This window comes from Hydra vulgaris, chromosome 08, assembly GCF_038396675.1.
Source record: "Hydra vulgaris chromosome 08, alternate assembly HydraT2T_AEP".
NCBI classification, from domain to species: Eukaryota; Metazoa; Cnidaria; class Hydrozoa; order Anthoathecata; family Hydridae; genus Hydra; species Hydra vulgaris.
Window position 1 is genome coordinate 62702675 of NC_088927.1, and position 22326 is coordinate 62725000.

At 26.3% G+C, this 22326-nt stretch overlaps 1 protein-coding gene across 3 annotated transcripts in view; it reads left to right on the forward strand.

Annotated features, from left to right (window-relative positions):
- The first annotated feature begins 8936 nt into the window (after nucleotides 1-8936).
- LOC100212716 (G protein-activated inward rectifier potassium channel 3) overlaps nucleotides 8937-22326 on the forward strand; it is a 23010-nt gene continuing 9620 nt past the window's right edge. The window contains exons 1-2 of one of the 3 annotated variants that reach the window (XM_065804134.1): nucleotides 9089-9225; nucleotides 19161-19262. Coding sequence is in view for 1 of the 3 variants with exons in the window: in XM_065804133.1 (XP_065660205.1) it covers nucleotides 9221-9225 (5 nt within the window). In the remaining 2 variants the exon portion in view is untranslated. Of the gene's footprint in view, nucleotides 8980-9066; nucleotides 9226-19160; nucleotides 19263-22326 lie in introns of those variants that run through there. The other 2 variants (XM_065804135.1, XM_065804133.1) reach the window with 2 other exon arrangements.

Below are 22326 nucleotides of genomic sequence, written 5' to 3' on the forward strand. Positions count from 1 at the left end.
AGACAACGTTTTTGTCGTATTATTTAATCAAAATTAAATTTAAAAAAATGGAAGATTTATGTGGAACATTTTATTTCAAAAATGCTAACTAGAATAACTAATGTTTAAGTTACATAAAAAATCTTTGCTAAATTCGGCTTAATTCATATACGAAAACAATTTTGAATATAGTATTTACAAAAAAAAATCTAACAATTTTAGTCTCGAATATATATTTTAAAAAATCTCACTTTGTTAAGTAAAATGAAGAAATTATACATTTAATTTGTATGTACATAACTTCTTCTTCAACGTTCATCGTGATTTATTAAAGGTTTTACAGCATACAAGCTTAAATAATACTTTTAAAAGTTGTGTTTGACAGGAAGCGTAAAAAACAAATACAATGAGCTCACGCGAAGTCCGAGTTTAAACTTTTTTTATACCTGGAAGGGGGAGTAGGCAACACTAAAATTGTTGTTTAGTGATGTAGCCTTTATAAATCTTTCATGATATATAGTTAATAGTATACTTTTACAAAATTTTTGTAATCGACTTTTGATCGACTATTACTTTGAAATACTCCACTGTGCAACGGAGGGTTAACTGCGTCATTAATTTATGTAATCTTTATAATGTCGGATTTATGCTTGGAAATTGATAATTATGAAAAAGAAATTAATTTGATAACTTAAGTCAACTTTAATTTCAATTATTTCAACTTTTAAATTAAATTATTTAGAATAATTAGAAATTTAAAATTATTATTTTGATGTTTATTTTGGTGTTTAAAGTATGTATTTTAAAAAATTGATGCCCCAACAAAATTCGAGGCTCAAGCCATATGACCTATGTGGCTCCGCCTCTAATATATATATATATATATATATATATATATATATATATATATATATATATATATATATATATATATATATATATATATATATATATATATATATATATATATATATATGTACATATATATATATATATATATATATATATATATATATATATATATGTATATATATATATATATATATTTATATATATATATATATATATATATATATATATATATATATATATATATATATATATATATATATATATATATATATATGTATACGTATATTATACATATGTATATACAGTGACCTAGAAAGGTAACTGGGTATATGAAGTAATATAAAAATAAAATAAAGTAAAAAAAAAATGGAAGTAATAACAAATTAAAAATTATCAAAAATGAAAGAGATTAAATCTTCTAGGAAGTGGTAAAAATGTAGTTCATAACTAATCATTCAAGTTTTAAAATCAGTGTTGATAAACGGCGTAAAATCTTCTCGCCTCCACTTTTCTTCCACGGTAGCTACCTTCAAATAACTTTTTGGCAGCAAAATGTTCTTCTACATATTCTATAGACCAATCCTACTTGGTAATCGCCTCCAGAAAAATTTTTAGAGGAAAATTGATTTGGAGGCCACCCCCAGAATCTTCTGCCTCCCAGCTAGCTAAGGCTATCGAATTGAGGACGGAAATATTTGCCTAGCCACCGGCGGATTTTATGAACAATATTTTCACGTTTGTTTTTTAAGTTAACGAGCAATTTAAATAATAATTAGAAATTGTAAAAAACTTGATATCAAAGTTTCGTTTTATATGATTTATTGAAAAAGTTTTTATTTAATTAAAACAAGGAAGTATTAATATATTTACTTATACGTTCTTGATTAAAATAATAACTTTGCCAGAGTGGTTGTTTAATCGTACAAGGGGGAGAGGGGTGTTAAAGAAAGCAAGTAAGTACGCGGTTTGACTATCTCGTCTTTTTCTCCTGAAACTTTTTTCTTTTTTGTTTTTAAAAACATAGAATTTCACGAGTTTTAAAAAAAAAAATAATGTGTTTAACTAAAAGTTTTTTTTTTTCAATTGTTTTGAAAAAATTATGTCTTTGAAAGCTCACAGGTGTGTGCAAGGGGGGAGGGGGTACTAAATGAGTGATTTTATAACGTATTTACTTTACGGATGTATCCTAATTTTAATTATTAGATGTTGTATAAATGAAAAGTAAAATATCCTTTGATATTCATTAGGAATTAATAAAATCAATTTATTTTGATGTCAGCGGGAATTTGATTTTTCCAATGTTAAAAACTTTTATAAAAATAAACAAAATAAAATTTTTTGCAGCGTAATTGAAAATGAAAAACGCGCTTTAGTCAAGCCAAATAATAAACTTCAAAGATTTTTTTATCTATTTAAATCCTGGTGTAGTATGAGATTTTTACAACTAGATGATGCGCTGTGGTAATTATGGTGAGTTGATCGAATTTTGCTTTGAAACAGTTGACATTGATTGCACTGACACCTTCGTTTGGTAGTGCGTTCCATGGGTGAGCAACGTGGTTGTTGAAAAAGTTAAATCAAACAAGGCAATTGTTGTCCATTTCACGATGAAAGCGCTTGCAATGACTGCAGCTTGGTGGGATATAAGCGGAGCAATATGTCAGCTAAATGAGTTGATGTTGTTCTTGATTTTCATAATTTTGGATATGGTCTGCTTAAAAGAGATCACTCAATATATTATCTTATCAAGACTAGAATTGACGGCGTATAATTTTTTTTTGATATTGGGTCTTGGACTTAATAACATATCAAAGGTGATGGCACACCAAGAAAATCTCAAGCATAAAAAATTTACTACATTGAGACACTATATTCAGATTTAATCAACACTAATAATATTAGACTCAAAGTTTTATGTGATCTTAAAGTTGCCAACTTTAACGTAGAATTCCATCATATTCAAGAAAACACCTATGCTATTGGCGCGTTTGTTTTGATTCACTCCCAACAATATTGCAAGCAACCATTATTAAGTTGGGAGTTTTTAGAAAATAAAGATTATAGTTAAAAAATTTGACAGAAGACTTAAAAAATTGTAGGTTGTATGAGTCAGAAAAATATGAAGACTGGCAAGAGTTCCAAATGGTTGAAGTTCGGGAAAAAAAACTAGATAAATAATTCATCTCCCCCTTCTTTACTTTTCCAACAGAAAACTCAGCAAACTCGTAATAACCGGTAGTTTTGGTTTCCTTATATGAAACTGCTCGAGGACATTACTCTTAATCAATATCTCTGGCATCTTATTCTTTACCTTCTCGTCAACATTATTTCAGACCAGTATAACCCACTGGTCTTTTATGTAACAAGCATGTCGCTGCATGCTGACAAGAAAGCTTGTACTAGTTTTGGGTAGTATTCCCTTATTTCAAATGATGACTTAAAATTTTTTTCATCTTTCACAATCTTTATTAAAAATTGTTTAAACTTTAAAAAAAAAGATAAATTTTATATCAATAAAAGCTAGATAAATTTGCTTTTTTATACTTCATTTTACTTTGTCTCAATATCTTTGCCTCGATTTTATCAAAAAACATTCATTTTAACGGCTAAATTCAAAATTCGAGATAAAAGATAACTTGCAGTATATTGAAACAAAATCTGTGATATTTTCTACATATGTTCTAGACGTGTAAGGAAAGTACATCAAAAATTATAACAAATTTTTTAAAATAATAAAAAAAAACTTTTTCAGGCCTAAAAATTAAAAAAAAAGGTTGTGGCAGAGTTTCAAAATTCTGAAATGCCACTTCTTAGGAAACAGTATAATAAAGTTTATTATACTATTTCTTAAATAAACATTTCCTTAAAATTTGAAGTGAGTTGCACTTCTGCAAAATTTGAAACCGGAGAAAATCGCAAAAAATGAGTAAATTTTGTTGTCATAGCTACATAAATTTTTTTGTTAGTTATTTTATCGAAAAATTAAAAAACAAATTACAAACAAACATTTATATTATTAACCTACAATAAATTGCCTATCAAATGAGCTAAATATAAAAAATTTACTTTTTTCAAATGTCAGAAAATATTTGGTGGTGTACCACTCTAAGAGCAGCCAAGTCATTTGAGTTTGACGTTTTTTTGAAGTTGTGCTTATATAAGTTTTTAAGTACCAGAGTCCATAACATATAGAAAGAAATAATGCTGCTGGCTTTACTATCTTCTTTTCTTTTTCATTCTTGATATGGATTACCTTCTTAGTCATTCTCAAGATCAGCAGGTATAAAGCATCTGCCACGAATCTTATAAATAAACTAATTACTAAATATTTAAAAAATATTGAAAAGAACCTCTTCATTTAAAATAAAAATTATTAATAATATACTTTAACTACACATGGTTTCATGACCAGATCTCATTACAGGCTCCAGATTGATATCTCCTCCTAAATAGAAGACAATTAATTCACAGAGCTTCGTGTAGTCTCTACTATTAAATGTCTTTGTGGTCAATGTCTTTTTGCAAAACTCTAAGATCTCTCTTGTAATTTTGTACAAGGATGATCCAGCCTATAGCTCATTCCTGATCTATATCTGATATATTGAACCTGATGATCTCCTCCATCTTTTCCATCTTTTCCAAGATGCTTGGCTATGCTTTCTGCAGTCTTACATATGCTTTCCTGTGCCCTTTTATTTTCTTTCCGGTAAAAGCATCCATAAAATGAGAATATTTGTAAGAACGGTAATAATGCTAAAAAACACTTCAGTATTGAAAAAAGTTGTGTCACAACATATGGGAACACCTTATTAACAATTAGTATTTGTAATACTCTAAGAGAATTAAAATTACATCTGTCTGATTAACTCAAGTTTTCAGCTTGAACAACTCCAAGGAGGATATCATTTGCGTTATCAATTTCTGGTGAAGAACATTAAAAGAAATTCTTTCAACATTAAGGGTAATACTTTAATTATCCTCAATCTTTTTGATTTTTTTGCAGTCAAAGTGCGGAGTAATCTCTTTACCCTCAATGTTTTCAGCAATTAATTAATTTAAATTTATCAATAATCAAAAGATGTATTTATCATTTATTAACACTTAATAAAATTATTTTGAATCATCATTATGAAATAAATGAGATACAGGCAATTGTTGCGTAAACTTGCGTCACTGACAGACAATAGACAACTAGCAGTGATGCCAGATTATATTTAGGCTGCGCTGTCAACCACCGTTCAACGAAAACGTTTATAAACGCTCCATGACATTTCATGACGTGCGTAACTTAATTATAATCGTAAGTGATTTTATGTACGATTTGGTCGACCCTGAGCATAGAGTTATAGGTTAAACAACAACTGTGCAAAATATTGTTTCTGGAGTGATACTTTTTATGTTTTTTTATATTGTGTCATTGGAAACACAAATCAGCAACCAAGGATTTTGCGGCGACATTTGGTGTTTTATAGAAACACATAACATTGGATAGAAAGCTAAAGCGTAAAAAAGCTTTGTTTATTTGCGCTATTATGTAAAAGTTTGCTACTGAGATAAAAAAAGATTTTTTTAGCATATTTTTTGTTTTTTTCACAGGATTCTGTTTTTGTCTAAAAGTATGCTAATTTAAGTTCTGTTTGCTATAACCTGCTGGTGTTAATGATTATATTGCCCTGTGTGCACCCTCAGCCAAAGGTCTCCAGATTTTACTTGATTTATGCTCTAGTTATGCTGTGAAACATGATATAGCTTATAAAAGTATTAGGTCTCTAATAATATTTTTTGAAATTTATAAACCCCTCATAAATATGCTTCTCACATACACTAGTCAATATAAATACTTGAGTCACTTGATCTCAAACGATATGCAGGATGACAAAGATATTTTAAAACACGTGCGCTCTATGTACGTTAAAGCTAACCTCACCCGTAGAAAGTTCAGCTCTGCACAAATACAAACAAAGATCACGTTATTTAATGCCGTTTGCAGCCCAATCTATGGATGTCAGCTGTGGTATCGTTTGGAGAAAAGACTCATTCCATCGCCTATGTGTTGCATATAATAATGCAGTTCGCTTGATATTAAACAAGCCACCATGGAATAGTGCAAGTGAATTATTTGTGAAACATGGTGCCCATTTACTTAATGTTGTTATTCGCAAGCAACAATACTCCTCACTGTTACTGCTGCAGAATAGTGAGAACCTCGTCATAAAAGCTTTTGTTAACTCAGACAGGTTCTTGCAGTCTCCACTGATGTTTAAATGGAGAACTGAGTTATATTTATAACACTTAATTTAACACTATAATTTCTTACCTTCATTTTATTTATTTATTTTTTTTCTTGGGTTTTGTTTATATTCAAGTGCGTTTGTTTTATTCTAATCCACTTTATTTTACCCATTGTATATTTATTATATTGGGGCTTGAGCCTGTCAATAAATTTTGGTTGATTGATTGATTCACTAGTTAACTCTCATAAAGTCAAATGGAGCTACTGAAGAAGTCGTTAAAACTGAGATTAATACACTATTATTTAAATTTGATATACAGTCCAGTTGTGGGTTTAAACCCGCCTAATATTAGATTGCCGGTCTCTATTTTTTTGTAGAAAAATGTTTTTTAAAAAAAGTTTACTGTAAAAACTATGCTCTGAAGAGATTGAAAAAATTATTTTTTCAATCTCTTCAGAGCATAGATTTTACAAAACTTGCTAATCATAATTAATTGCTTACTTAAATAACCTATGGATTAACTGCAAGCAGATATTGTAAGATTATTAAAAAAAAAATTGTTCCAATTTTGGAACTCTAAAAAACAAATAGCAATCTTTAAAAATTCGATGAAAGAGAATATTCTTAAAACGCTGAAATAAGGAACTGTGGAAAACATACCGTCCAGTAGTTGTATTTAAAGCTAAAAACTTTGAGAGTCGTGTTTTTTTTTCTAGTCTTAATTTGACTTTTCGTTTGATCCAACACTATATTTTTCGCTCATGTCCTAAGACCCCGAAGTTAATGGTTTGATACAGGTTATAGTGTCCAAACTTTAATGTTATAGGGTTGAGATTGATGGGATCCAAAAATCCCAGAACCCTGTGATTAAGCATTTCCTAACCAGCACATTACGTTCGGCTAACGTCAAAACAACTTCAGAAGCGTTGGGCCAATGTTGACTCCACTTAGTGTGCAGTAGGATTAACCCGTTTTTAAATATAATGACATTTTAAACTCTAAAATTAAAATTAGTCTACTGACTCCCGCAAATTAAATAGGTTACAAATTTATACTGATTATTGTTTGAAATTTAAAACTTATCAATTATATGTTAAATTTGTTGAAATAACTTGGTCCATGCCTTACCCATTTTTTCCTAGAATAAAAATTGTAGGAAAATAAAAGAATCTATATTAACTACTACTTTGAAAAAAATATTAGAAATATGAAAGCATCTTGAAAAGATATTTCAAAAATTATTCACTTTAAGTCTGAATGCAAACTGTAAACCGCTCACCCAACACTAATTGTAAATCTCCATAATAACGACAATATTTTAACCAACCCTCTAATTATAAAGAACTGTTTTACCACTGTTAGTAAATATGTTCCATCAAACATTTTTTAATTTATTTAAAAACTATTTTTAATAATTTATTTACATATTTTTTCTAATTTGTTTTTTAAAAATTTAAAGTTTCGAGTTTCTTCTTTTTCTTACTTACCGATGCATCAAATCAAAACAAATATCAAATCAAATACATTTCTGAATAAAAGTTCTTACATCAAGGATATTTACAAATAGTAAAGAGTACTAATATAAAGTAAACACCTGTCAAATTCAATAAAAATAAAAATAGTGATAATTACAACAATAAATGTAATGTAGAAATCATAAATAGTAGTAATTATAAAAAGTTATACTATAATAATATAACAATGATAATACAACAACAACAATAATGACAGTAATAAAAATAATTATTATTACAACAACAATACACTAATATTAACAATAACAATTACTATAATAATAATAATATATTAATATTAGCAATAATAGTTAAAAGTAGTTAATAATAGTAATGGAAATATTTATAAAAATAACAATAAGCAATAGTAATGAAAACAAAATTATAGAAATTAGAAATACCGAACGTGTTTTATCATTAACAGATATAATTAACAATACTAAAGACAACAAAAATTGATTATTGAAATTATAAATATTAACTGTATTTTTTTAATAAAAAGTAGAATAAACTGATTTTAAAGGTTGTGAATGAATTGAGAGCTTTTGGTTCATAAGGAAGGTTGTTCTAAGTTTTAATGCTTTGATATTTTATAGATTTATGTTCGTAATTATGAGAGCTGTGTTTAGAGAAAGACAGGTTTAAATTACTATTGAAACGAAGGTGATAACGAGTGTTAGCACTTTTGGAAAGAAATTGATGAAAGTTAAAGGTAGGTTATTGTGTTGGTGGTTCCAGATAAATTGACAGTTTAAAAATTGAATATAGTCACATACTTTAGATGTTTGGTAGAGCACATTAGGTTTAAAATTAATAAATTAGTTAGGAAGAAGGCGCACTTCCTAGTTAAATACTCTTCAACAGTGCTCTGTGACAAGACCGTTAGGTCTTGTTGGGGCACCTAATGCAAAAATTGAAAAAAAACAGAAAAAAACTTTCGCACGTTTGCGAATGTGCGAAATATGCCCAAAGCTCGCTTTGAACCCTGGGCACATTTCAAATCTCTTTGGAACCTGGATTTTTTTTAAAACCTGGATTTTTTTAAAATTAGATATTTCCACTTTAAAAAAAAAAATTTCAAGACTATTTGATTACAAGAAAAAAAAGCATATTATATGATATAGAAGATTTGCTTAACTAATTATAAATACTGGCAATTCATTGAAAACTGATTACAATCGCCGTCTTTGGTGCGATAAAAAACTATCGATCTAATAGCACATACTAATACTTTAATAAATCGTTTTTTAACAATACTTTTTATTAAATGAGTTGCTTTGTTTTTTTATTTACATTTTCTCCATGCTGTTTTCATTAAATTAAGTAAAACTTGATAAGCATAATTTTATATATTTTGTCTGGCGACAAGACTTCAAAGATCTTTTTAAAGATATCAAAATGTAAGCAAAAACAAATAAGAAAAACAAACTAAAGTTTTTACTTTTAAAATAGCGTTGCAATAAAAAATTGAAATTCCGTTAGATTTGACGAAGTCTGTGTCATATCTGACGTAAATGTTATAACTTACTTTATATACCATTTTAACGGTGTTATCGATCTTCGGCCATGTAAACAAAGCAAATTTCAAAATTAAGCGAATAAAAAACTTTTTAAGAATAAATAGTTTATAATAGCTTTTTAATGAGGTTAGTAATTTAATTTATATTAAAAGCTATTTATATTATTCCCACATAGTTGACATATTTAATTTTTTTGGAAATACTCATATAATTTAACCAAAGTTTACTTTTTATTAAATTTGAGTTGATAATAAAGCTGATAGTTTGAGTTGATAACTAAAACTTAAGTGATTAAATATTGCGATTATAATCATTCTTAATAAGTTTATTTTAACAATTAATTTTTTCTAATAAAAATTTAGTATGATGTAAATCATAGTTAGAATTACAACAGTTTAATACCATATTACAAATTTAAAATATTTAAATTGAAAGTTTATTATGCAACTTATATTTAAAAAACTTTAACATAGTTACTGGATTTGCAATTTGATCGAATAATGAGAATAACGGTTTTATAGTTTAACGTTTAAAGTTATCATTAAGTTATCACAAGTCCTAAAACCAAAGTTTTCATATTGATCATACTTTGAAATAAAGAGAACCATGTACACAAAAAAAATAATACTACTTAAAATAATCAATAACAGTGAATTATTAATTTTATTAGAAATTAGTTTGAGTGAAACAAGTAATTAACTAGGAATTCAGTTATTTACTACTTGAGTTAAACAATGCTTACTTAATGCCAACATGTGAGTAATCATTTAATGTCAACAATAACAATATATTTACTATAAATATAGATTCATAGTCTAGTTCATAGATTTTGTTTAAGTAAATAAAAATCTTCAAACACTTTAAAGTATGGTTCACTCTTTTATAGCAGAGCTAAATTGAAAGCCTAAAGTTTCCATAGCTTGGAAAAGAAAGAGTTTACCCAAGAAGAACATTTACTTGTAATACCATGTTTTTTGAATATAAATATTAAAAACATTAAAATTTACATTTGATTGTCCAATTGAATGTTGAAATATAAGTTGTAATTTAGCTAATAATTTTGCACATTTTTGTAGAACTAAGTATGTAGTCAGTAACAAATAAAATACTTGGCTATAATTTAACTGATTGTTATTTAATATTGTATTAGGGATATACTATCTGATTCAATAGTTGATTTATAGGATTTGAGGTTGCACATTTTGAATCAATATAGTTTAAAATTACATTTATTATTTTCTAAACTTTGTTCTATTATTCTCTTTGCTAAAGGAGTATTTTGATTTTATTTTAAGCATAAAATCTCATTTTATATGATTTAGTATTTTTTGTATTTTTTATTATTAGAGTAAATTATTAGAGTGAAGCGTATAGATAATAAACTAGGTTAAGTAAAAAGGGTTTGGTTTCAAATTTAATTATTTTTTTATAAATAAATTTATTATTTATAGAAAATAGTAGAATCTTAAACTATTTTTCAACTAAATTAAATTAAATTTTGCATTTTAACTAATATTAGTTAATTAATTAAATTTGAGTTGTTTCAAATTGTTAGAAAAAAGTCAGCAAAATTTTTTAATGTAAAAAACTCTTCAACAATCTTCATTTCTGTGTTTTGGCTAAACCTGATTGACACATCATCATCATCATCATCATCATCATCATCATCATCATCATCATCATCATCATCATCATCATCATCATAATCATCATCATCATCATCATCATCATCATTATATCTTGTCATCCCAACGAATGACATTTAGTAAGCGACCAAGGTTGATATTTGACTGGGGCCGGGGCCGGGTTTGATAAAACATAGCCCGGGCCGGGTTTGTGACCAGGGCTGCATTACTATTGATATTCCTTATAAATATATTATTGTTATTTAAAATTCATGATATATTTTATATAAAGGTGTATATATCATCTCATCGTCATCATCATCATCATCATCATCAGCATCATCATCATCATCATCATCATCATCATCATCATCATCATCATCATCATCATCATCATCATCATCATCATCATTATCATCATCATCATCATCATCATCATAATATCATCATCATCATCATCTTAGTACCATCATCATCATCATCATCATCATATGATTATCATCATATCATCATCATCATCATATCATCATCAAGCATACAGTTGATGATGATGATTAAGATGATTATGATGATGACGATGACAATGATCATCATCATCATCTTAATCATTGGCATCATTATCATCTTCTCTGATACACACTATAAATATAATTACTACTCTCATACTCTCTCTAAGATCGTTACTTCTTTTCCTATCTTTTAAAGACACCATATATCCATCTGATCTACTTTGTTCTTTTTATTTGTCATTGTAAATATTTATAAATTATATTATGTTTATATATATTATTTTTGTGACTTTTTCTTATATTTTCTTAAACTTTCATAACAAATTTTAACTTGAACAAAATAAAAAAAAAACAGCAACAACAACAACAACAACAAAAATCGAGCCCCGGCTAGTAACCCCTGCAAATTGTGTTTGTTTAGCCGGGGCCGGGGCCAGGTTTGCAAAAACCTCTGTTTTTAGCCGGGGCCCCGGTCACTTACTAATGACATTCTCACTCAGGATGACATCCTGTTATTTAAAACTTTTTCATAACTTAAAAAGAAGATAAGCCCTGTTAAAAACAATATGGATAATAATTCTTGTAAATCTCACTTTTTGAGTGGTTTTATTTAAATAATGTTTTAGTTTTAGAATAATTCATTTTTATTATATTATTTTAGGTTCCCTTGAAGAGAGAAGGTGGGTAGGTGGGCGGGTGATTAGTTTCACAGAAATGCAAACAAATTGTGTTATATGATCTAAAATTGAAGTAGGTTTTCCAAAAAAATTAGTAGAATAATGGTTCATTATAATAATTTTTTATCTTTAATAAACAGTAAATTAATAATTATTTAGTTATAATTTGTCTTACAATTGTTGTGCGTCGCTATAAAAAAGGGTTATAACATTTTATATAACATTATAAAGTAAATAACATAATAATTTGTTATTGATAAAAGTTTTTAAATTTTTGAGACGTTTACAATTTTTTTAAACTTTGAAGAATCTAAAAATGGGAAAACATAATCAAAATTTTTAAAAGTATTTATATTAAAAAATTAAAAAATATGAATACTGTTTAATTTATAATTGTATTAAAAAATCAATTTATAAAAACATGATTTTTTTTGTGTAAAAAGTATACCTAAAAGTTTAACATCTTTGTTTTAGTTTTTTTTTTATAACTTTTTTTAATGTCTTTTTTTTATTTTGTTTTAAAAAAGTGACAGTATAGATTTTTTTGTTGGTGTCTATTTTTAGAATCATGATTATCTAATTAAAATTTATTTTCATGGCGACATTTTAATTTCAGATTTTTGACAGATTAATAGTTCTTTAAAATAAATCTAAAAAAAAGAAACGCAATAAAACTAGAAAAAACATGATAGAAATTTTAAAAATAATTGCGTTTAAAATTGGAAAAAAATAAAACTTAAACTCAATAAACTTCTTACTCATAACACTCAATCTTGCTAAAAGCTTTTATCAACCAATTAAAAAATCAAACAACTAACTTATATACCAAACACAGATTTTAACCAAATGCCCCAAATAAGTAAGCAATTACCCATTTTGGGTAAGTCCAGAAAAAGTATACTCTCTCCCCTTCCCAATTTTTTTTTTAGTTTTGACCAGATTGAGTTTATTTTATAAAAAAAGTTTCAATAATTTTTTAAATGACTTATTACATTACTAAAGCTGAAAGTGTGATTTTTGCAAATTATTTTTTTAAAATACTCAGCTGGTATAAAGTATAATATATAAAGGGGATTTCCATTTCTGTGCATGATTTTTTATTTTTCATTGTTTTAGCAATAAAAAGCTATTATGATTTTCTTAAAAATTTTTATAACAAAAATATTTTTATCATATTTTAGGCTACCTAAAGAAATTAAATATATATATTTTGATCATTTAATTTTTTTTGCGAAATAATTTGCTACTGTTTGAAAATAAACAACAATTTTCAAAACACTATACTTTAGCTAAAATTAATAGATAACTGCCATTTCTCATTGAAAATATACGATATATGAGTCGTAGAAGTATAATATTTCACTTAAAATACTCTCAAGCAATTTATTTTCTTAAAAATATCTACATGAAATTAACCAATTCGCAACTTCCGTATGTGACTTCCATGCATGATCATTCATGAACTGCATTTAAACGATTGCTGTGGCTCTATGATACATAGTGTAATCCTGTAACTTTCTGGAAATCTTTACTAATGTTTAAAAAAATCATTTAAAAAAAGATATATAATGCTGAAACTTATATTTTTTGAAGAATTAAAGTTTATCTAGTAACTAAAATTTGAGTTTTTCTGTTCTGTGCCTGATTCCGTTTGAAACTTAATTTACTCTTTGTTAACATTACTGATTTATACCATTTTTTGTTTACAAAATATTTATTTAGGTTAGAATTAAATGAGAGCAAATTGAAGATTGCAAGTTTTATCATTATGAAAATAATAGACACAACATATACAAGTTTCCATGCATGATTTTTTGAAAATGCCCAGGATATAATTTTTTAAATACAAGATTTCTGTAGATAAAATTTAAAACTTTTATGGTAATGAAATAAATATATAAGATAAAAATCAATTAGTAAATCCATAGTAGGCGCAAAACTTTATAAGTTTTATTTATAACCAAAATTAAATGCATAAGGTACAAAAGACAGTATCTTTTATTATTAACTACCTGTGAACTAACCTGTTTATTTATTCACAAGTTCATAGTGAATGACAAAGACCTATGCATCCTATCTTTATTAACCTTTACATCTTGCAGAAATTCTTTTTTAAAGCATTTTACTGTGTAATTTTTTAATATAATTTTATAAATAACTTTAAATTAAGAATAAACTTTATAAATACTTACCTAGAGTCAAAAAACTTATTTTAATAACTGTACAATACCAAATAACGATTTTACATAGATGTCTGGTTATGAAAATAGCTATTTAACAAAAGGTAGCTAAGACATTTTTTGAAATTATACTTTTATTATATTTGAATTTAAAATACAGTTCACAATTATATTTGAATTTAAAATACAGTTCACAATTATATTTGAATTTAAAATACAGTTCACAAAGATTTATATAAAACTTGTTAAAAAACTTGTTTACTATCTATAGATAACTCTGTTTGAAAAGCTAAACTGAACTACATAGACTCTATCTACCATTTTGGTTTGCAACTTCTTTCAAATCTCTTACAACATTTTAGGACCTTTAGTGAAGAAAAAGTTTGTTACTTTCAATGTTTCAGTATTCAGATTATAGATCATCACTGAATTTCTGCAATCGTTTTTTTGAAAAAATTAAAGATTAGAATGAAGAAACTTAAAGACAGGTGCTTTATAACACTTTAAATTTGTACCATCGAACATTGTGTTGAACTCAGTACTTAGGTGGTAGAGCAAAGGAATAGTGGTAATCAATTTAAAATAATTTAAAATCTAATTTTTAGGCTTGTTCCAAGCATATTTTAAGGTGTTGATCAACAATATTTCTAAGTGAGATGACAATATTCTTTAATGCTTGAATAATATTCAAACTAAAAAAAATCATAACATGCTTTATAACTTGCTTTCACAATCATGTAATTAACCAAGTTAAGTCAAAAACATTTCTTGTTATACACAGCGCAACAATAAAATTAAAACTTGTTATTAACTTCAGTGGAAAAGAAGCAGTAACAGAGGTTACACAATTCAATGTTTTATTGATATTTAAAGACATTCTTCAAGACAGAAAACCACAGGAATTAAATAACTTTTGTAAAGTATTCATGCCATGATTTCACAATTCATAATATCCAAAGAAAAATCAGTAATAGCTTTTATTAAAATACTAAATAAAATAATTTTTCTTTTATGTCTAAATTTAAGTTTTTAGTATTAAAAAAATGTAATGAATGCGCTGAAAAGAGCAGAAAAATCATTTAAAATTATTTTATAACTTAAAAAGAAGATAAGATGTTTTAAAAACAAAGGGATAATAATTCTCATATGGGGATGATAAATACTAATAATTCCAAAATAAGTCCAAAATTCAGATGTAGACAATCTTTTTTTCAATTTTTCCACAAATGCTTGATTAACCGAGAAAACCAAGGAACAAAGTTTTTACTGATGCAATTATAAACAGCTTTTTATATTAACTCTCAGCCTTCCTTTCTGGTATCCAAAGAATATTGTGATACCAAAAATTGAATTTAATTTGCATTTTCTTCAGAGTGCTATATAAACTTGTGAGTTAAGCGACATTTTTAATTAAGCAACAGCTATATTTTAAGTTTAATAAAACACAAATTAATCAGGGTGTATGTTAAAAAGGGAGTCTGAATTTAATTTTCCGTATTTAAAATTTTTTCTTTCCTTGTTTATAATTCGAAATGCAAGTTTGTGCAGTCTTGTGTAGTAAACAAGATGTGCAGTCTTGTGTAGTAAAACTGGGGATGTCTATTGATATATTTTAGTGTATACTTGCTGTTATTAATTTTGCTTCCTGATGATAGTTAAACAATAAAAATTGATTAAAATTTTACTCAAGGTGTATGTAAAATAGGTTATCGAAAAATTTGTTCTAATTGAAATTGGCATTTTGATTATTTTTAATTTATATAATAAAAAATTTAAAAAATAAAGTTCTACATAATAAAATATAATAAGGTATATCAATTCATATTTCTAAGTTATACAACTCAAAAGTTAGTTTAACCTCTATCAAAATATTGAAATTGTTTTTTTAAATAATTGCAAAATTATGAAACTAAAATACTATTATGTATTCCGGTTATTAATTTCTTTATAACAGCTTCAGATGATTAACCATGCATAATTTCTTTAACTGCTGCTGAAGTTTGGTTTTAATTGTTATATATATATATATAGTTTTTTTTTCTTTGTTGTATATTTTTCTTTTTTTTTTCAAAAATATTTTCAAGTTGAAAAACCAAACACATAGCAGACATCCCTAAAGCAGGCCCCTATATACATATATATATATATATATATATATATATATATATATATATATATATATATATATATATATATATATATATATATATATATATATATTTAAAAAATGTTTTAAACATTAGTAAAGCTTACCAGAAAGTTACAGGATTGCACTATATATTATAGAGTCACAGCAGTCATTTAAATGCAGTTCATGAATGATCACGCATGGAAGTCACGCACAGAAGTTGCGAATTTGTTAATTTCATGTAGACGTTTTTGAGAAAATAAACTCATTTTTAATAAATTTTCGATGAGAAATGGCAGTCATCAATTATTTCTAGGTAAAGTAAAGCATTTTGAAAATTGTTTTCAAACTTTAGTAATACTATTAAGCAAAAAAAAACAAAAAAAAACATCAAAGTATACATATTTAATTTATTCAGGTAGCCTAAAATATAATAAAAATGTTTTTGTTACAATTGTCTATAAAGAAAATCATAATAGTATGCATATTGCTTCAAGTCCCAGCTTTTAATTGCTAAAACAAATAAAATAAAAAAATGTATGTATATATATATATATATATATATATATATATATATATATATATATATATATATATATATATATATATATATATATATATATATATATATATATATATATAATGCAAATCAGTTTACACTGGCAAAATAAAGCCCATGCAAAATATAAATTTTTGGTAAAACTAAAGTTAAATATTTTTATGCTTTTATTTAGTTATTCTTTTAAAAACTTCTCAAATGATGTAATTTTGTAAAACTTTTTGTTTTACTATTTAAAAAACGAAACTATTTCATTTAGGATATGCTAAAAAAATTATGATAAAAATAAATTTTGAATATTCTGATGTAAAAATAAAAAGTTGAACAAGTTATTTTAAACAGCTATAACTGTTCCATATTATTCTTTGTTATGTTAAAAGATAAATAATTAGTTAAAAAGCTGGCAAAATATGCAAAATATGTGTTGCAAAAGAATTTATCACAATAGTCTGGGTTTTCAGTATTCTTTGGAAATTTGTAAACTGTACAATAAGAAATGTTAGATAATAAAAACAATTTCTTTTCTGTATAATCACGCATTTTGCTTAATTGATTGACTAATTTGTCATACTCTAAAGTTATTTGGTATAATGAGGGTATATATAACCTTTAGAAATATTGTATTTTAATCAAAGAATTTTATAAGGATAAGTTTACATACTATAACAGATGTTTAAACTTAATTAAATTAAAAAACTTATCTAAGATGTTAGCTTTTAAAAATTAATTAACTAAATTGTTTAATAAAAAATAAACATAAACATTATTTAAAAAAAACGTGAGGTTTTTTTTTTTTTTTTTGCAAGTAATAAATGTCTTTTTATCGCTAAAAAAACATTTATTAGTAGAATATTTACAAAACGTAGTATTTGCAATTTGAGCGTTCATTAAAATCTTAGCTTAACTTAAGTAGCATATGCTTATGTCCACTAGTAAATTCATATATTCAAAGAAATGCTTTTTACAATAAATTGATATTATAAATCAACTCCGTATCTTTGGATAAAACTAAACAAAGTAATCACAAACAAAATAATGATTAAAAATCATTGTCGCAGCACTGGTTTTAACTAGGAGAGGAAGAGGAAGAGGGCTTGCTTTCAAAAAACTCTCCCCTCCCCCTCCTTGTTGACAAATTTATATATATATATATATATATATATATATATATATATAAATATATATATATATATATATATATATATATATATATATATATATATATATATATATATATATATATATATATATATATATATATACAACCCTTGGAATTAGGGTCGACATTCGGCAATGCCAACCTAACTGCTGACCTGAAAGTATTTGAGGTTGGCAAAAAATTGTCGACCTCATTTCTATGTTTTATGGGTTGACCTTTGTATCAAATAATTTTTGCAGACCTGATGCGGACCTCAAAAAGATTGAGGTCGACAAACTATTGCCGACCTCATTTTTTTTAATTTCGAGGGTTGTATATATATATATATATATATATATATATATATATATATATATATATATATATATATATATATATATATATATATATATATATATATAAATTACTTCTTTTTATGGAAACATTCAAAACATCTATATTATTTATTTAATAATAATACTTCGAGACCACTAGATGGTCTCATCATCAGGCTCTAAAACTAAATATTTTTATTAAAGCGTTTAAAAAACTAATTAAAGAAAACATTATATTGAACATCAATTTTTAATATGAATTAAACGCATCATTGGTTTTCAAAAACCTGTGTTTAGATTATGACCATCAACCAAAATCCCATTAGATTGCCTGGGCTATTTTATTGGTACTGTATCTCCAAAGCATCCCTATTATTTTTTTTAATTTGTTAGAACTCAATACTAAAACTTTTGCGTCAGTCCATTAAATTTTTCCCTGATAAATTTTTTTTATGGTTTGATACACCAAAATTGTTCCATTTCTGTCGCTAATCTATTTTTGATATTGTAAAAATTTTATGCACTTTTTCAAACCAGTTTCACCAGCGTTATTTACTGCAACTATAAGTTAGTTTTTAAACACCTTGTTTGTTGAAGCGTGGCAATACGGATTTATTTTTACTTGTTAATATTGTTTCTAAATTAAAAATAGCTCTAAAGACAGTTCTCTAACAACCAAAACTCTGATTTTTCTAAGTTTTAGGCTTATCCCAGGTATCCACGGTAGCAAAACTATCTTCAAATCATTAAATGACATAGGTTTTTTGTGTCAGATAAAGGTTTTGATATTTTTGTTTTATATTTTTGAACTATTTGTTTTAGTTTATATTTTTTGTAACCATTTTCAGCAAACAATTGTATTAGAAAATCAATTTCTTGTTGTAAATATTCTTTACCACAAATCTTATAGGCTCTATGAATAAAATCATGTCCCGAATTTGGTTTTATTTGGATATTGGTATTTGCATCTTTCCAGTGAATCTTGAAAGCGTACTGGCTGCTTTTGTTATTGGTAATATTAATATCTAAAAATTAGATAGTGGTTTATTTTTACCTTCAAGTTTCATTGTACATTCAAGTCTGGTATTTTGTTTGTTGAGAATATCAAGTAACTTGTTAGCTTGTTCAATTGATTAAATTCGTATATGACTATCATCTATGTATTGTAAAAAAGATTTTATATTAGTATTTCAATGTATATTCAATGCGATGGCAATCAAAAAATGCTTCAGATATGACAACTATTAAAGCAAGACCAATTCTAAATTTTGTAATTGGTCCTGAATTTTCTAATTGGTGAATTTTAGAGACAAAGATCAATAAGCTTGTTTATTTCTATCATTTTAATTTAGTTCTTTTAGATAAATTATAATCATTATTGAGCATATCTTAGCAGATATCTACTTTCAATCAGTTGTATATATGACATCCACAAGAGGTTAGCAATGAATGATAATCCAAAAGGCTAAAAAAGAGGATTCAGTGATAGGGTTGCTATTCATTAATATAGGAATGTCAACAGTATTACAATAGTTGTTTGTAGTAAATAACTGAGTTTTGTTCAAGTTAAAGATGACAAGTCATTGCAAGCCCCAAGCTGTTACAAAAGTGAGATCACATTCAAGATTGGTTGCCTATTTTAAGAGATCAAAAAGTGAAGACATGCTGTCAAGACTAGGAGTATAAAAGTCATCAGTTAATAGAGCCACGTTAGATGTAAGAGAAGATCATTAATGCAGATAAGAAACAAAATAGGGCCAATGATAGAACCCTGATGTACTTCAGAAGTTACTTGAAATGATAAAGAGTGGTAGCCTTCAAAGATGATTTTAATACTGTGGTTAGAAAGAAATGATTCGATAATCTTGAATCATTTTCGAGGTATGGTGTATCTGGGAAAAATACTTCCCAGATACACCATATATAGCAAGTTTGTGGTGAAGACCAGCATGCCATTCTTTATTGAATGCTTTATATATGCCAAGAGCAATAGCCTTTGCTTTGCGACCTCTATCTATTGCACAATAAAATCTTTTAGTCAGAGCAGTTAGCAAGTCAGCCATGGAAACAAGTAGATTGAAACCCATATTGATTTTCAGAGAGTTATTAGACTTAAGATATTAAAAATTTGTTGATCAAAGAATCAATTGCTAATAATAGAGAAAAGACTGATCTCATGATAGTTGGAGGGTTATCTGAATGTTCTCTAAAGTTTTTAAAAATTTGTACTACAGATACCATTTTCCAGCAGACAGGAAAACAAGATTCAGTTAAGCAGTTATTAGATAGGTTAGAGAGAATTGTTGAGAGTTCTGCAGTACACTTTTGTAAGACTATGACAGGAATGTTGTCAGGACTACAAGCCATAGAAGAGTTTAATTGAAAAATGACTTTAGCAACAGAAGCTAGAGTGATTTAAATGCCTAACAATGGGTTAACCTGTTTAACTGGAATGGCAGGGAGTATGGACATAAGATTCAAGTTCTTTGCTAATAGCTCTGCCTTATCTATGCGAGAGGTAATAAGATCAGACCTATGAATTAGAGATGGAATGTTCTACTTAATTTTGTTAATGGCACTGTTGAAGATTTTCCGAAGGTCTCTAGAGCCCAACTTAATAGAGATAAAATATGAGATTTAGTAAACTGAAAATATTGGAGCTTAGCATCAAAAAGCACCTTTTTAAACTGATTTTTTGCAATAATGAAAAGGAGTTTGTTCTCAAGAGAGTTGTTCTTTTGAAAAAGATGGATATATTATTACAATTAGATATAGAAACTGCGCAAGATGGTATAAACCATGAAATAGGATAACTTGAAACTAACAAGAAAGATACCTGTCTGGATTTAGAAGGCACATTTATAAGCAAAAAACAAAAGAAAGTCAAGAACAAAGTCGCAAAAAGAATCCCAGCAAGAGAATGAAAGATTTAAAGAGATCATTGCATGGTCAGAACCACCGAAGGGAGAAAAAGGAGAAAATGAAAATTAAATAAAATAAAAAATTGAATAATAAAAAGCAGTAAAAAAAAAAAGTGAACTGAAGTTTAAAAAAAAACATTCTCATCTAATAAGTTACTATATAATAAGTTTACTAATAAGTTTTCGTAGTTTTTTTTTAAATGAAATTTAATTAGTTTCTTCATTTATTGTAATGCTTTTTAGATTTTAAACACAAAGAGCAGTTAAGTATATATATATATATATATATATATATATATATATATATATATATATATATATATATATATATATATATATATATATATATATATATATATATATATATATATATATACAGTATGCAAAAAAAAAATCTTACACTTAAAAAAAAATCATAATTTTTAAGATTGCATCAGAAAAATGAGTTTTATGTTAAATTATTTGGAGTTTTTTTTTTGTTATTTTATTAAGTAATGCTTTAAGAATTTATTTCCGCATTGCTGAACTAATTGCCTTTCAAACCTATTGAATTTTACACAATTGATCTAATAATGCATAAAATTGACTGCAAAAAAATTAATTGTACACTAATAAAATAGGTCGTTATTTTAAAGTAAATCAGGCAAACTGAACAATCAAACTAGTAAGTAAAGTTGACAGTAGTAACTTTTTAAGTACACTTTCGTCCTAGAAATAAAATAAAATATATTTAAATAGTATTTCAGCAAAATGGCGTCAAAAAAAATTTGTCTTTCCATCAACGGAGCCTCGTTGTTGATTTGTAAAATCAAGGAAAATCCTACTACCAGATACAAAAAGAAACAGGAATTCCTTTTATGACAGTGCCCTCAATTGTTAAGAAGCATGATCTGATTGGAACCGTTGCTAGTGTGGCTGGTAGAGGACGAAAACGCAAGACCACTAGTGCAATTGATCACAATATCATCATTAATGTGAAAAAAAATAGATTTGTTTCGGCAGTTAAATTAGCTTTAAAAGTTCAAGAAGATCACAACATCACAGTGACTCTTCAAACAATTTGAAATCGTGTTAGAGAACATGGATACAGAGGTAAACCTTTTTTAACTGCAAAACAAATGAAATTATGATTGGAATTTGCAAAGAAGTACAAAA